Source organism: Pelecanus crispus, unplaced genomic scaffold (assembly GCF_030463565.1).
Source record: "Pelecanus crispus isolate bPelCri1 unplaced genomic scaffold, bPelCri1.pri SCAFFOLD_41, whole genome shotgun sequence".
Taxonomy (NCBI): Eukaryota; Metazoa; Chordata; class Aves; order Pelecaniformes; family Pelecanidae; genus Pelecanus; species Pelecanus crispus.
The window spans coordinates 882,511-895,287 of NW_027461476.1; the positions used below are offsets into that span (position 1 = coordinate 882,511).

General features: G+C 58.1%; 1 protein-coding gene across 1 annotated transcript in view; it reads left to right on the forward strand.

Moving 5' to 3' along the window:
- Nucleotides 1-1,211: 1,211 nt before the first annotated feature.
- The window catches only part of LOC142597047 (maestro heat-like repeat-containing protein family member 2B), a 33,427-nt gene continuing 21,861 nt past the window's right edge, over nt 1,212-12,777 (forward strand). Inside the window, exons 1-20 of the mRNA XM_075727481.1 lie at nt 1,212-1,338; nt 1,811-1,950; nt 3,306-3,428; nt 3,982-4,147; nt 4,547-4,645; nt 5,198-5,349; nt 5,737-5,880; nt 6,416-6,508; nt 7,028-7,097; nt 7,209-7,322; nt 7,808-7,881; nt 8,217-8,336; nt 9,373-9,480; nt 9,676-9,835; nt 10,200-10,240; nt 10,533-10,674; nt 11,381-11,433; nt 11,870-11,977; nt 12,225-12,344; nt 12,545-12,667. Of these exons, the coding sequence (XP_075583596.1) occupies nt 1,212-1,338; nt 1,811-1,950; nt 3,306-3,428; nt 3,982-4,147; nt 4,547-4,645; nt 5,198-5,349; nt 5,737-5,880; nt 6,416-6,508; nt 7,028-7,097; nt 7,209-7,322; nt 7,808-7,881; nt 8,217-8,336; nt 9,373-9,480; nt 9,676-9,835; nt 10,200-10,240; nt 10,533-10,674; nt 11,381-11,433; nt 11,870-11,977; nt 12,225-12,344; nt 12,545-12,667 (2,277 nt within the window). The remainder of the gene's footprint in view (nt 1,339-1,810; nt 1,951-3,305; nt 3,429-3,981; nt 4,148-4,546; nt 4,646-5,197; nt 5,350-5,736; nt 5,881-6,415; nt 6,509-7,027; nt 7,098-7,208; nt 7,323-7,807; nt 7,882-8,216; nt 8,337-9,372; nt 9,481-9,675; nt 9,836-10,199; nt 10,241-10,532; nt 10,675-11,380; nt 11,434-11,869; nt 11,978-12,224; nt 12,345-12,544; nt 12,668-12,777) is intronic.

The window sequence follows — 12,777 nt, forward strand, 5'->3', positions numbered from 1 at the left end:
TCAGAGAGGAGTCGAGGTGCGGCTGGGTCCACTCTTAGTCTCAGACTTGGTCAACGGTTTATAGGAATAAGGATAAGGCAGCAGTATAAGACTCACTTGGAAACTAAATCGTACATCTACAGACTGCTTAAACTGATTCACACATGCATACACACAAACATGAATACATATGTAAAAATGGTATACCTGTTAAAAATTCCCCTCAAGGTCAATGAAATACTCGCGTCTAATGTCTTGGCATTTCTCAACGGGTGAGGGTTGAGCCTCGAGGAGTGAAGGGTTTCAGCCCAGGCTCCGCTGTCGGTCTTCAGCAATGGATTTCTGGTTTTAGCAAACTTTAAGATTTTGCTAGCTCTGAGAGGCATTGCACTTGGAGGGAGATGCTGGTGCAGCCCATGGCAGTCCAGGAGAGCTCAAAGGGCCTCACTTAGGACTGCTGTTTATAGGATTGTGAGATGATTGACTTTAATCACCAGTAAATTTCCATCTGAGCCACAATTCAGATCAGTAGTTGCTGGAATTCCAGTAACGATGATACCACTCTGTTTCAAGTCTGTCAGGGGTAGCTGTTCTCACTTCCCCTGTTAGCGATAATACAAAGATTTTGATAAGGACAGGGCTGCTCTCTGCTTCAGCCATGTAGGAGTTTCTGGTACAATTAAGGGGCGCTTAACTGACTAACTCGCTACACAAAAATAGTGGCCTGGAATTCCTGAGATCATAAAGCGGTTGAAGAGAAAGAGGAATAAGGCGTGGGGGGGTGGTGTGTGTGCACCACCACAGTCCCCTTGAGACCACGTTGCCTCAGGTCATAGAATCATAGAATAGTTTGTGTTGGAAGGGACCTTTAAAGCTCATCTAGTCTAATCCCCCTGCAATGAGCAGGAACGTCTTCAACTAGATCAGGTTACTCAGAGCCCTGTCAAACCTGACCTTGAATGTTTCCAGGGATGGCTTCCTGGAGGGGGACATGGATCAAGGACAGAGCTGGGAAGGGCTGTCTGCAGAAAGTCTTTGCTAAAGCTATTTGAGGACCATGAGTGAATTCAAGTGATGGAGAATGGGGAAATCCTGCATTTCTGGGCCTGTGGGGGTCCCCAGGATGCTGCCGTGTGTGGTCCCTGCCCCATGGTGTGTCCCCAGCATGTGTCCCTGTGACCTTGTGTCACAGCAGCCCTCTGTGAGGTGCCACGCCCCACAGGGGGGTCACAATGGCCAGGCTCTATATCTTCCTCCTGGGGCTGGTGCTGCCCCAGTTTCTCATGGCTTTTGCCCAGAGAGAGCAGTGCACTGATCTGGGAGATCCTGCTGCCATGAGGAGGATGAGAGTGCTGAGAGGTGAGGGGCTGGTGGGAGGTTAGGGGCTGACGCCTACTGGAGGCAGTGTCTGTCCCAGCCAGGTGCTAGGGGCTGCATCCCCATCACCTCTCATCTTGCTGCCAGGCACCTCTGAGAGGGCTCTGGCTCCATCCTCTCCCTGCCCTCCATGGGGCAGCTGGGGACTGCTCAGAGACAACCTGGCCTAGCTGTCTCTTGTTGGGGCTGCCCAGCCCTCCTGGCCTCTCCTCACAGAGCCCCATGTCCATCCCCTCTCCAGCTTGGGGCCCCCTCACTGAACTTGCTCCAGCACATTGCTGCTGTTCTGTCACTGGGGAGCCCAGAATGGGCCCAGTCCCCCAAGGTGGTCTTCCCAGTGCTGCAGTGCGGGGAAGACTCTCTCCCATCATCCCACTGACTGCCCTCCTGCCTCCTTACCCCTCCTTGGTGTGAAGCCCTGCAGCCAGCAATACTTTTCTTTCTTTTCTTCCAGCTCTGTGCCCATGCATATGTTCCCAGGCCAGACCTGTGCATTCTGAGGATGGAGGCAGGGCAACAGGGACTGTCCCTGCGGCCGTCACTACCTTTGCGGCCGTTGGGACTTCTCTGCTAAAGCAGCTGCAAGACCATGAGGTAAGGCGGGGCGGGGGTTGAGGGCTCCCCTCCTTGCCCCTGGCTTCCCCAGGGAGCCAGGGCAGAGGGGGATTTCACCTGACGGCACCTCTGCACTCCTGCAGGCTCTTTGTCCCCAGGCGCTAATCCTGCTGCTCAAGCTGGACTAAGGCCACTGTTCCCCACTCCTTTCCCCAGGAGCTCGCAGCACACTCCTGGGCAAGGCAAAGCCTCTGGCATAAATCTCAGCATCTCTCCGGCACCTTTGTCCAAGTGTCCAAGGCCCCTCCTTAGCTTTGGTTTGGGAACTGTCCCAGCACCAGTGCTCCTGCCAGTGTGAGGAGCAATGCTGTGCCCCAAGGTGCAGAGTGCTCGTGGCTTCCCCTCCTCGGGCCATGGTCTCGTTCCCAAGCCTTCCCCTTTGTCACAGTCTCTTTGGAGCTCTCAAATTTACAGGACAACATACTCCCTGATCTAAATTTTATTTTATGAGCTCATTAAGAAATACACTACATGAACTCGATGAACAGGGGTGCTCAATCCCCTTTTGCCCAGACTAGTCTATCACATGAATTCACTTCTTAACCGGTCAAGTCATAAGTTTCAAAACTTACAACCCATAACTGTTAATGTAGTGCACCTATGAGCAAAAAAAAAGAATTAGTTACCTAGCCGACGGTGAGAGGGCTCATCCCTCCTCCGTCACAGTGCAGGGATCCCCTCTATCACACCAGGAAGCATGAAAGCTTCAGCCGCTCAGCTGCTGTTGGATCCGCTTCAAAAGCTTTTTGAGTAAGCTGATGTTTTATACCCTCCAGCTTGGAGGTTTGGTCTATGCCATTTCCATAAAGTAGTGGACTCTGAGGAAACTGCTAGACAAAAGACAATGCCTGCCGCAGACAGCAATCTGCAGGTGATAATGGCTGCATCATGGCCCTTTAGCTCTTTCTGGCCGCCTGCCCTGCCTATATGGTGCTCTTGCTTTGACCTAATGGTGCTGCTCCCAGTATACATGAGGCCTTAGCATGAGCTGGGTTAGCCAAAACCTAGGCAGGAGTTGAGTGAACAGTCACACCCTTCCTCGCCTGGCACTTTCCCTCTGACCTCCACCATCCCCCATCCTCAGGAGTGACTTCCTTGGCTCCTGCACGGCCATTTACCCTGGTGGAGTTGATCTCCCTATCTGGCTCTCTGCTAGCATCAGAGGCGCTGCGGAAGATCTTAGTGTTGCCCATGGCTGTCCTGACTGATGCCTGCAGCTCGTACCTCGTGCCCATGTCACACAGACGATTTGGGGGGCAGCAGGTCTCTCTCGTGGCTCCCTGGAAAAGAGGGCAAAGCAAGTCCCATCACTCCCCTTTGTGGTCTGTCCCCAGGGTGACCGAGTGGAGACATACCGGGAGCTGGAGAGGATCTTGCAGGGAGATGATGGCTGTTTGACAAGCGGTGTCGTGAACCGCCTAATAGCAGAGGCATCCAGTGACATGCGAGCAGCCCAGGTGAGCTTGTCCTCTTTCAAGGCCACCAAAGCAGCCTGCCTCTGCCCCTGGTTTGGGGGGAAATACAGAGTGGCGCAGAGATGTTCCGTGGTTATTCAGACCCAGCGGAGGTCCTAAGGGAAGAGATTCTGGGGACTCGTCATTACAGGGAATTTGGCGAGGGGATGCAGAGAGCTGTGCAGACACGCGGACTTGGGGCTGTTTCTAACTGAGAGAGAGCTGGGTTCAAGCTCAAGGTTATTCCTCCTGCCTTGAGGAAGAGCCATGGGAACCCACCAGCCCCACAGAGAGGTCCCAGGGGGGTTTCAAGTCTGCAACAATTTGTTCCTGGCATCTCCATGGAGAGGAGCCAGTGGCACGGGGCTGTGCCGGGGAAATGCCTCCCTTGTCTTGCAAGGGAGCTACTCGCCTACCCCAGGGAGCAAGAGGCAGCAGCTGCCTGGCCCTGAGCACAGCTGCCCCAAGGGGTTTCACAGAGGACATGGGGTCATTCAGCCTGTCTGAATGCCTCAGCCTTTTTCTTGGGAGTGTTTAGCCTGTGATGCTTTTGCAGGGTGTGACAGGTGATGTGAAGACGGCCGCTAGCGATGTCCTGGTGGCTCTGGCCCGCTCCCACTTCCACTTTGTCATGTCTGAGCTCCAGAGCCACCTGAAGGCCATGGGGAAGGTCCCTGATGAGACTGTGCTCCTCACCTTGGGCAAAATGGCCCGCAGCTATGGTACGGCACCCTCGGCCTCCTGGTTTGGGTAGGGGTCTGTGATAATAGCGAGAAGGGATCCTCCCCCTCCCTAAACACTCTGTGTTGAACTGGGGGGCTATGGAGTTGCTGTGCCTCCTTGCTCCAAGCCAGGGCCAGCTGGCAGCTCTGCCTTACCAGCCCAATCCCAGTTCCTGAAGGGTGGGCACCTGTTGGAAACAAACCCGTGGGGTGTCTGTCCCCCACTCTCCTCCCCATTTCCCCAAAGGGCTTTCCTGTGTTCCCCTTGGGGAAGGCAGCCCTCCCCATGCCCTCTGGCATGCCCTGCATGGCCCAGCAGCCCCAGCCTTGCCAGAGATCGACCCCAGTCTCCCATGTCTATCACTGACCTTGGTCCCTCTGTCCCTGCCTTCTCTGCAGCCCTGCGGTGCATCCCCTTCATGGGGATGACGCTGCTCGCCCTGCGCACTGTGCTGAGCCAGGTGGGGAGTGGCCAGATCTTGCACGTTGTCTGCAGTGGTGAGTGTCAGCTCCTTGGCCGGGGCCCCTGGGGCAGGGCTGGGGTGGCCTTCAATGCCTTCATGGGATCTCAGAGGGAACATGGTGGGTGCAGCCTGCAGCGAGGTCAAGCCTTGGTATTCCCAAACTCCTGTGAGTATGCAGAAGGAGAGGGGAAGCCCAGGAGGTTCCTGAGGGCAGGACATGGTGGCGCTGCACAGAGGAACTCCTAGGTCCTTTTCCATGGCTTCTGTTCCCCTGCTTTCCTCTGGGATTAAAATCCGTGCTCTGAAAGGGCATGTGTGTGGGGAAGGGAAGGGGCTGCAGTGAGAAATGCTGGAGGGGAACAGGCCATTTGAGGAGGAGAAGGTGCAAGAGCGAGGAGGAGCGAAACAATGGGGTGTTTGAATCCAGATGCCTCAAGAGCACAGATTGCCCTCAGATCCAGATCTGGTCCTGGGCTGAGCCCTGCTGGAGCCTGGGACTGTCCTTAAAGCAGGCTTGGGCGTGGATGCAAGGGACCGTCCCTGCTGCAGACTCTCACATGCTCCCTTTTCCTTTCTCCTGGTGCAGTTCTTGAGCAATGGTCAAAAGCAGTCAATACATACTTTGGCAACCGGGAGCAATGCCCGTTCCCTCTCAAGGGGGTAGCACACTTCTGTGAAGCCATTTACCCGGTGTTCCGCTATGTGGTGGTAAATCGGCTGGACTGCAAGGATGAAGAGGTGAGAAGTGCTGCTTTCCACGCCTGGGTCCACAGCAGAGACATCCACGTTGGTGGGTCTGTCTGTGCTCAGTTGGGTGCGAGCAGAGGGGCGAGGGGAGGGAGTGGTCTGAGTGACAAGGCACCCCAAGCCAGGAGCCTGTCGGCACCGTGCCTGAGACTAGGGGCTCCCTGGCAGGAAGCAGCCAAGTCCTGGGGCCTTTCTGCAGGAAGGGTGGGGTATCAGCATGGGGAAGTGCTCTTTCCTCTCTGGAGTGAGCCCTTCTCCTGCAGGGCAGAAAGGAAAGGAAACCCCTCCCAGTGGGAAGGACAGACTGGTGTCCAGGGGATGCTGAGCACTAGGCAGACCTTCAGCCCTCTAAGCAGAGCCTCTCCCTTCTCTCTTCAGGACAAGCAGGCTGTCCTCGGGGCAGTGGCTGCCATGATGGGGGTCCTTCTGCATGAGGAGCAGCACCGAGAGCATGCCTGTGAGCAGCTCCTCTGGCTCCTGCACCAATACCAGGAGGTCCGAGACACCTCCCGGGTCACCAAGGTGAGGTCTTGCGCAAGGCTCAGCGTGGCTCCTGGGGGGCATCTATGAGAGTGCCACGAGGTGCTGGGGAGCTGTGGGGTGCCAGGAGGAGCTGGGACGCCCTTAGAGAAGGAACAAGGAGATCAGAGGAAGCCTGAGGCTTCCTGGGCTCTTTGGACAAGAAAAGAGAAACCCAGGGGGGCACGAGAGAGGCAAGAGTCCCTGTGGCTCATCTTCTCAGGAAATGAGGCATTGCCACCTCCCTGGGGCTCTGTGTGCGGAAAGAGCTTTGCCCTAACGCCCAGGGCCATGTCCAATCCTGTCCAGTGAAGGGCAAGGTCTGATGAGTGGGAAGTGCCGGGAAACTGAATTGTCAACACTGGGCTCTGTTCAGAGGAAAGAGACCCTCCTGATGCTGCAAGCAAGAAGCCCCATTTAGGAGGGTTTGGGGCTTTCCCTGGGAGCTGGTGCTAGGGACTCCCCTTATCCCAGATGTGCTAGGTTTCTCCTTTCCCAGGTGCCTTTAGCCTCCTCTTCCTCCCCTGTTCTCTTGTAGAGCCTCAGCTATGTCCTGGAGATACTGGAGGGAGTTCAGACGCCCATCCCACAGGGCACAGCTCTTGCCATCAGCACCGCTGTGCACCGCCAGGTAAGGGGAGCCTGCGCCCTGCCGCCAGCCTGGGGCCTGCACACCTGATTGCCATGGAGGGGAAAGACCTGCTGGCTGGCAGGGCAGGGCAGGGCAGGACAGGGCAGAACCTGGCAGGGTGTCCCTCCGCCAGGACTTTCCTGCAGGCCAGGAGGATGCCAGGATTTGTCACCTAGGTGCCACCTTAAGGCTGCAGGAGGCCTGATCCTGGCTGTTTGGAATGGGCCTGAGGGGCAGCCCGGTTCCCACAGCAATTTCCCTCTTGGCCAAGTTGCAGGCGGACTCTGGAGCGCTGGCACCCTAAGGGCAGCCTTTTAACGCTGCTCAGTCTCAGCTCCTGGGCAGCCTGGGCTGCTGCAAACCTCTGTGTGTGCCCGGGGCCACTGTGGTGTGGGCTGGGTTTTGGCTGTGGATCCTGTGCCCAGAGTGCCCTGGGAGAGGCGAGCAGAGAGCACTGTTTCTTTTCAGTCCCTGTCAACACTGATGTGACTTTCTCTAAAATGGACCTTGTTCCCACAGCTCTCTGATGTGACCAAGGAGCCTGGCCCAGCCCATAAGGCAGTGCTATCCCGCTGCATCATGCTGCAGGGTAAGGTGAGGAGGCTGGGCGATGCCCCGCCGTGCCATGGCAGCTCTCTCCCTGTCCTTGGTGGTCAGGGGCAGCTGCCTGCTAATGCAGAATGTGATTTCTTCCCCACAGCGCAAAGCTGCCCTGAGGAGACGGTTGTGTTTCTACACTCCCAGCTGAGCGGTGGGAGCGAAGCCAGTTGCGTGGCAGCCCTGGGCCTGCTGGGAGCCCTGGCCCACTCTGATGGTCAGTGCCACGGACCAGGGACACAAGGCAGGGGTTGGGGCTGCTGGGCTGAGAGCAGGAATGGGCTGAAAGTGGTGCACCTGCACCCAAAAGGAGCTACAAAGAGCAGCTCCCCCAGCAGAGCTGGCACCCTGCAACAAGGCTCAAGCACTCCCCCAGCAGTTAGAAATGGCGGCACACCAGGGACGATGCTCCAAGCTCAGTAACACGGGCAGGCTGGCGGGTGGGCTGGTGTGCACAGGAGCTGCTTGTATCCACGCCATTTGTCTTCTCCTCTGTATTACCATATTACCATAGCTTTCAGTCCCTATAAAATAGCTGTGCCTGTAGAAACAGAGTTGCTCTGGCTATGCCACTGCCTCCTGTGAAGTCAGTCAGACCCCACTTTTCTGTCCCGTTGGTGTGCGAAAAACTTGGTATCTTCAAGGGATCCCTTCTGCCATCTAGGCTGTGCCTCAACGCACACCTCTCTGTATGTCTTCCAGCACCTGCGACAAGAGAGAAGCTGCCCCAGGTGGTGGAGGCCGTGCGATCCGTGTGCAACAACCCCAGTGCCCAGGTGAGCTGGTTTGGGAAGGGACAGTGCCACCAGGGGAGGCAGAGAAACCCTCGGGGCAGAGCTGGAGTGCCTGGGAAAGCGCCAGCACGTCGCCCAGGTGGTGGGTGATGGCTCCTCCCCGGGGAGAGCTGGCAGAGTGGAGCAGGCAGGTTGCTGTGCTCTGTGGGGCAAATGCCCATCCAGCCTGGTGCTAAAGCCCAGCCCTGGTGCCAGGAGTGAAAGCTGCTGCCGTGCACTCATCATCTCTCCCTGAGCCACAAAGGCTGCCCCCAAGCAAAGGCATCTTCCTTTTGGATTTTGAACAGGAGGATCGTAACCGCACTCTCTCCTGGCAGGTGCGAAGGGCAGTTCTGGAGTTCATCAGGGAGCTGCTCAGCTCCGGCTCTGAGAGCCGCTGGGCATGGGATGTGGTGGGGCACATCTTCATCGAGTTCAGACGGACCTCGGGCAGACTGGTAAGGGCAGAGCAGGACACTCAGAGCTTTGACCGGTGCCTTGACTGCGCTGAGAGCTCCTGCAAGCATCTTTGGCCATGGAGAGCTCAACGCTGCAGGGCCATCAGGGTTGGCACTGCCATCGGAGTGGCCTCCCAATGGCTGTTCCTTGTGGGCGTCTGTGCTGATGTTGGTGGAGATGTCAGTGGATGATGTGGGTTTGCACCCGGGCATGCCACCCAGGACTGTGGGGCTGCCTGCACACCCCATGGGCTGAGCTGTGCCCACAGGCGCCTTCTGCAAAGCCACCTTGCAAAGGGAGGGGCTGGTAGGGACAGGACATCCTTCATCCTTAAATGCTCATGGACAATCAGCAAAACACAGCCAGTGCAGACAGGTGGGCCTGGCTAGAGGAGATTTCTGTGGTGTTCTTGTGCCCTAGCCCTCCAAAACACACCCTGCCCATCCAATAGCAGTCTGGGGGCCTGCATCCCTTCTGGCAAGGGGACAGGCCATTTGGCCATCCCTTCCATGAGCATTTCCAGCTGGGTGCCCAGGAGATGAAAGCTGGGGATGGCTGAGCCTCCCACTGACTTGCTGAGGATCTTCCCTCTGGCTGAAGCTTCCCTCTAGCTGGGAGATCTGTGTGTGTCACTTTGCTCTGAGGCTTGGGGAGGCTCTGCTTTGGGAGCAGGGCAAAGGAAAGGGCTTCTGCGTGCTCCTCTGCATCTGTCGGGCTGAGCGTGCTCCTGCCAGGGCTGGCACCGAGTTACAACAATGCTGAAGGGCACGTTCCTCACCTCTGCTTTGCTGGCATGAGAGCAGCATTTAGGCCCTGGGGGACTGTGCAGACAAGCAGCGTCGCTCTCTGCTCCCAGGCTTCCAGTCCTTCCCAGGGTCCGGGACCTGGTCCTTGAGCTGGGTCCGGCTGTCCTTGTTCCCCTTTCAGGAGATCAGTGCTGCCAGGAGGCTGGCACAGGAGCACTGGTGAGTTGTGCCTGAGCTGTCTCAGTCAGGAGCCGAGAGTAATGGGGATTTTGCCAATTCTGTCTTACAGGTGGCAGGAGGCCTTTTTGCCTGCGAAACCCAAGAGGATGGAGCTCTTCAAGCCCTGTGCATGGACATCCTGAGCTCGCTGGATGTCTCTCTGAGAGGGATGACCAAAGTAAGTCACCCTCTGCCCTGCTGCTGTGGCTTCCTCTTGCCTTCGGGATGTTTTTCCTCATGCACCCCCATGCCCTGAACCTCTCCCCTCATGTGTGCTGAAGTGCACAAGGCTCAGGGAAACGCAGACCACCCTTTTTGTCTTTGAGCTGAGTGGAAATGCCAATGTGGCAAACTGCCCGCTGCTTCTCTGCAGCTCCTGTGGCCAAGGCTGCTGCAGTATGTGGTGCCAGCCCAGTACAGCGGCATGCTGATCCCGCTCTCCTGCTGTCTCCGAGCCCTAGTTGAGAGATGGGAGAGAGCAGGGTGCAAGGAAGAAGAGGAAGATCTGGATGGCATGGACTCCCAGGAGCAAGGTAGGAGCCCCAGTGAGTGCGGCTGGGTTTGGCCAGGGGCCGGGCCAGCCTGTGTCTCCCTGCACCCCACCAGCCCTGAGCAGGAGCCCAGGAAAACCAAAGGGTAGAAGCAGGTGCTGCTGCACCTTGCCCGGTGCAGAGGCCTGGCTCTCCTGCTCGCAGCACTCTGCTGGTGAGCCAGGACTCATTCCTGGCCATGAGCTGCCTTCATCTCATGCTGGGCAGCCCTGGGGAGCCCCCCCGGGCCAGCGCTGTGGCAGTGCAGCTGCTCGCAGCCCTCAGCCCTGTGTGGGGCATCGGAGGTGCACGGGGCAGAGCACGGTGGGGGCTTGTCGGCTCACCCAGCCTTTCTTCCTCCCCGCAGCCCAGCTGCCGGCTCCCCAGGCCCTGTTGACTCGACTGCTGGTGAGTAGTGGGGCCCTGGGGAAAGAGCTTTTCTGGCCAGGGGTGGTGGGAGAGCCCAGGGCGGATGTGCTGTTAAGGCCAGTGCTGGGAGCCCCCGAGGAGGAGGCAGCATGCCGAGCCTGCCCGAGCCCATTGGGGATCCCACTCCATTCTTGGGGCTGGCAGCACCCCAGGTGAAGCCATCGGCTGCCTGCTGCTGGCCGAGTGGCACCAGGCTCCCTCCCTCCCTCCCTCCCGGGAGAAGCTGTGGCTCTGGCAGCAGGAGTGACCCTTCTCTCCTGCCCTTGCCTAGGTGGTGGCAGCGGCTCCTTACGCGAGCAGCGAACGCACGGTCGCTGCCTTGCAGCTGCTGCAGGCTCTCCACGGCTGGATCCACAGAGCCTTGGGGCCAGTGTGGGCGACTGAGATCCCCCTCCTGCTGCAGTACCTGGAAGGTAAAGTGCGGGTGGTGAGGGAGAGGCTGGGGGTGGGGGGAGGAAAATGCAGCTTCTCAGCGTGATGGAGGAGAATTGTCCTCATGTCCCCAGGACTTGCTCTGTTGCCTTTCCTGTTCCAGGGAGCCAGCACTGAGGCTGGGGGCAGCTGACCCCTGGTGTCAATTCAGCCCAGGGAATGGGTGGGGCCGTTGATGTCTCCTTGGATGGCAGGTCTTGGTGGCACCTCCATGTCCTGCCCAGGATGGTCTTTGGGGGAGGGACAGGACTGGTGCTCCTGGAGCGGGTGCAGGCCTTGGCTTTGGAGGACCAAGTCCCCAGGCCAGGCCAGGTTTGTAGCAGCCGTCCTTGGCAGTAGCCTGGGAGAAGGGCTACAAATGGGCAGAAAGCGGTGGGTCATTAAGGAGAAAATGCGTGTTGCTGGTGCGTGCTGTGTCTCAGTGGTCGGAGTTGTTCTGGGAGCTGCCGTCAAGCAGTGGGGATCAGCTGCGGTCAGTATGTCCTTCCCCAGCTTGAATCAGTGGCCCTGACAGATGCCCCTGGGATCCTTCCTGTGTCTTTGGCCTCACAAAGACTTTGATGTAGGTGCCTTCTAGCCTGATGGCCTGGGACTTTTGGGCGGTCTGACCGCAGAGGAGACCACAGGGCTTGTCTTTGGTGTGAGCTTAAATAGCAGCAAGAGCTTTTGCTTCCTCTTGCTTTCTAGGAAAAACCGAGAGCTCCGTGGACTCTGCAGAGTGGGAGCACCGTGTGCTTAAGGTACAGCATCCTTGCGGGGGTGTCAGAAATAGAGGGGGAGAAGAGGGAGCAGACAAACTTGTGGGAGGAAGCTCGGGGCTGCTTGTGTAGGCAGCAGGAGGTGGGGGTACCTCATGAGCACCCTGTGCCTCCCCCCGCAGTAGGTGCCTGCCCGCTCAGAGGAGCTGCTGTCTGCACACGTGCCATGGCTGATGGCTAATGCCCTCTAACGCTGTGGCACGTGCCTTAGCACTGCCTCCTCCTCTATGTCTGGTGTGCTGGGGGGTCTCGCCTGAGGTGTTAGAGGAAGAGGGAGGCTGGCGAAAAGAGCGTGGGGTGGGGGAAGAGACTGCTGTTCCCGGCAGCTCTTCCCCAGCAGCATCCCGGGACATACGAGTGTGGAAAGGGCCCTGGCCAAGGGCAGGGGAACACTCGCTTCCTCTCCTGTTCACCCCAGTTCCTGCGAGCATCGCTGGAGCCCATTGAGGACAAGGCCTGGACTGTGGGCCTGAGCCAGGAGCTGAGCCAGCAGCTGGGCAGCTCTGCCCCCAGCTCCTGGGAGAAGGTGCGTCTCCTGCCCCGTGCCAGGGCTGGGGCTGGCGCCACTGCTCTGCCCACACAGGCGGTTTTCACTGCTTCCTGTTCCCTCACCCTCAAAAGGCACTTTCCCCAGGCTGCCCCAGTGGCTGGCTACAGCCTGACACCGCAGCCGGCCCTGCCTGCTCCTGGGGCGGTTGGGTCCATCTGGGGCCAGCCCTCTCCTGATGGGTCGGGCCGTGACTGCATCTTGGGTTTGGCCTCTTCTCTTTCAGTTTTTCCTGTACAAGGCTCTTGGGACAGCGCTGGCAGCTTGTCGGGACCTCAGACACGTCCAAGGGCAGGTGTTGAGGTTCCTCCAGGAGACAAGCCCCGTGGAGCTGTCTGAGGCCCAGGTGAGGTGATGCTCATGTCCTGAGCATGCCCTGCCTGTTCCTGGGGGAGAGGGCGGGCTGCTGCTGGCCCAGCTCCATATCTCCTTGATTTCCACATCGCTGCCGTTTCCCCCTTGCTGCAACATCTTGTCAGGCTATTGTCACTGGCCACAGCCAAGTGCATGGGCTGGAGCCAACTCTCTGTTTCTCTGTGGTTGCAGGGAATGATTTCTGTTGTGTCCCATGCTGCCGAGAGCCACTTCCACTTGGTCCTGGACACAGTGACTATGTTCTCTGCTGCTTTCACCAGAGGCTGGTTCTATCAGACTTCCACGGGCTGGAAGGTAAAGGCTCCAGGGTTCTGCTGCTTGGCTTTCCTTTTTCAGCCTTATTTCCACTTCCACACCTGCAGCAGCCAAACCGGGGCAGCTGCCTTCAGATTAGCCCTCTTGTA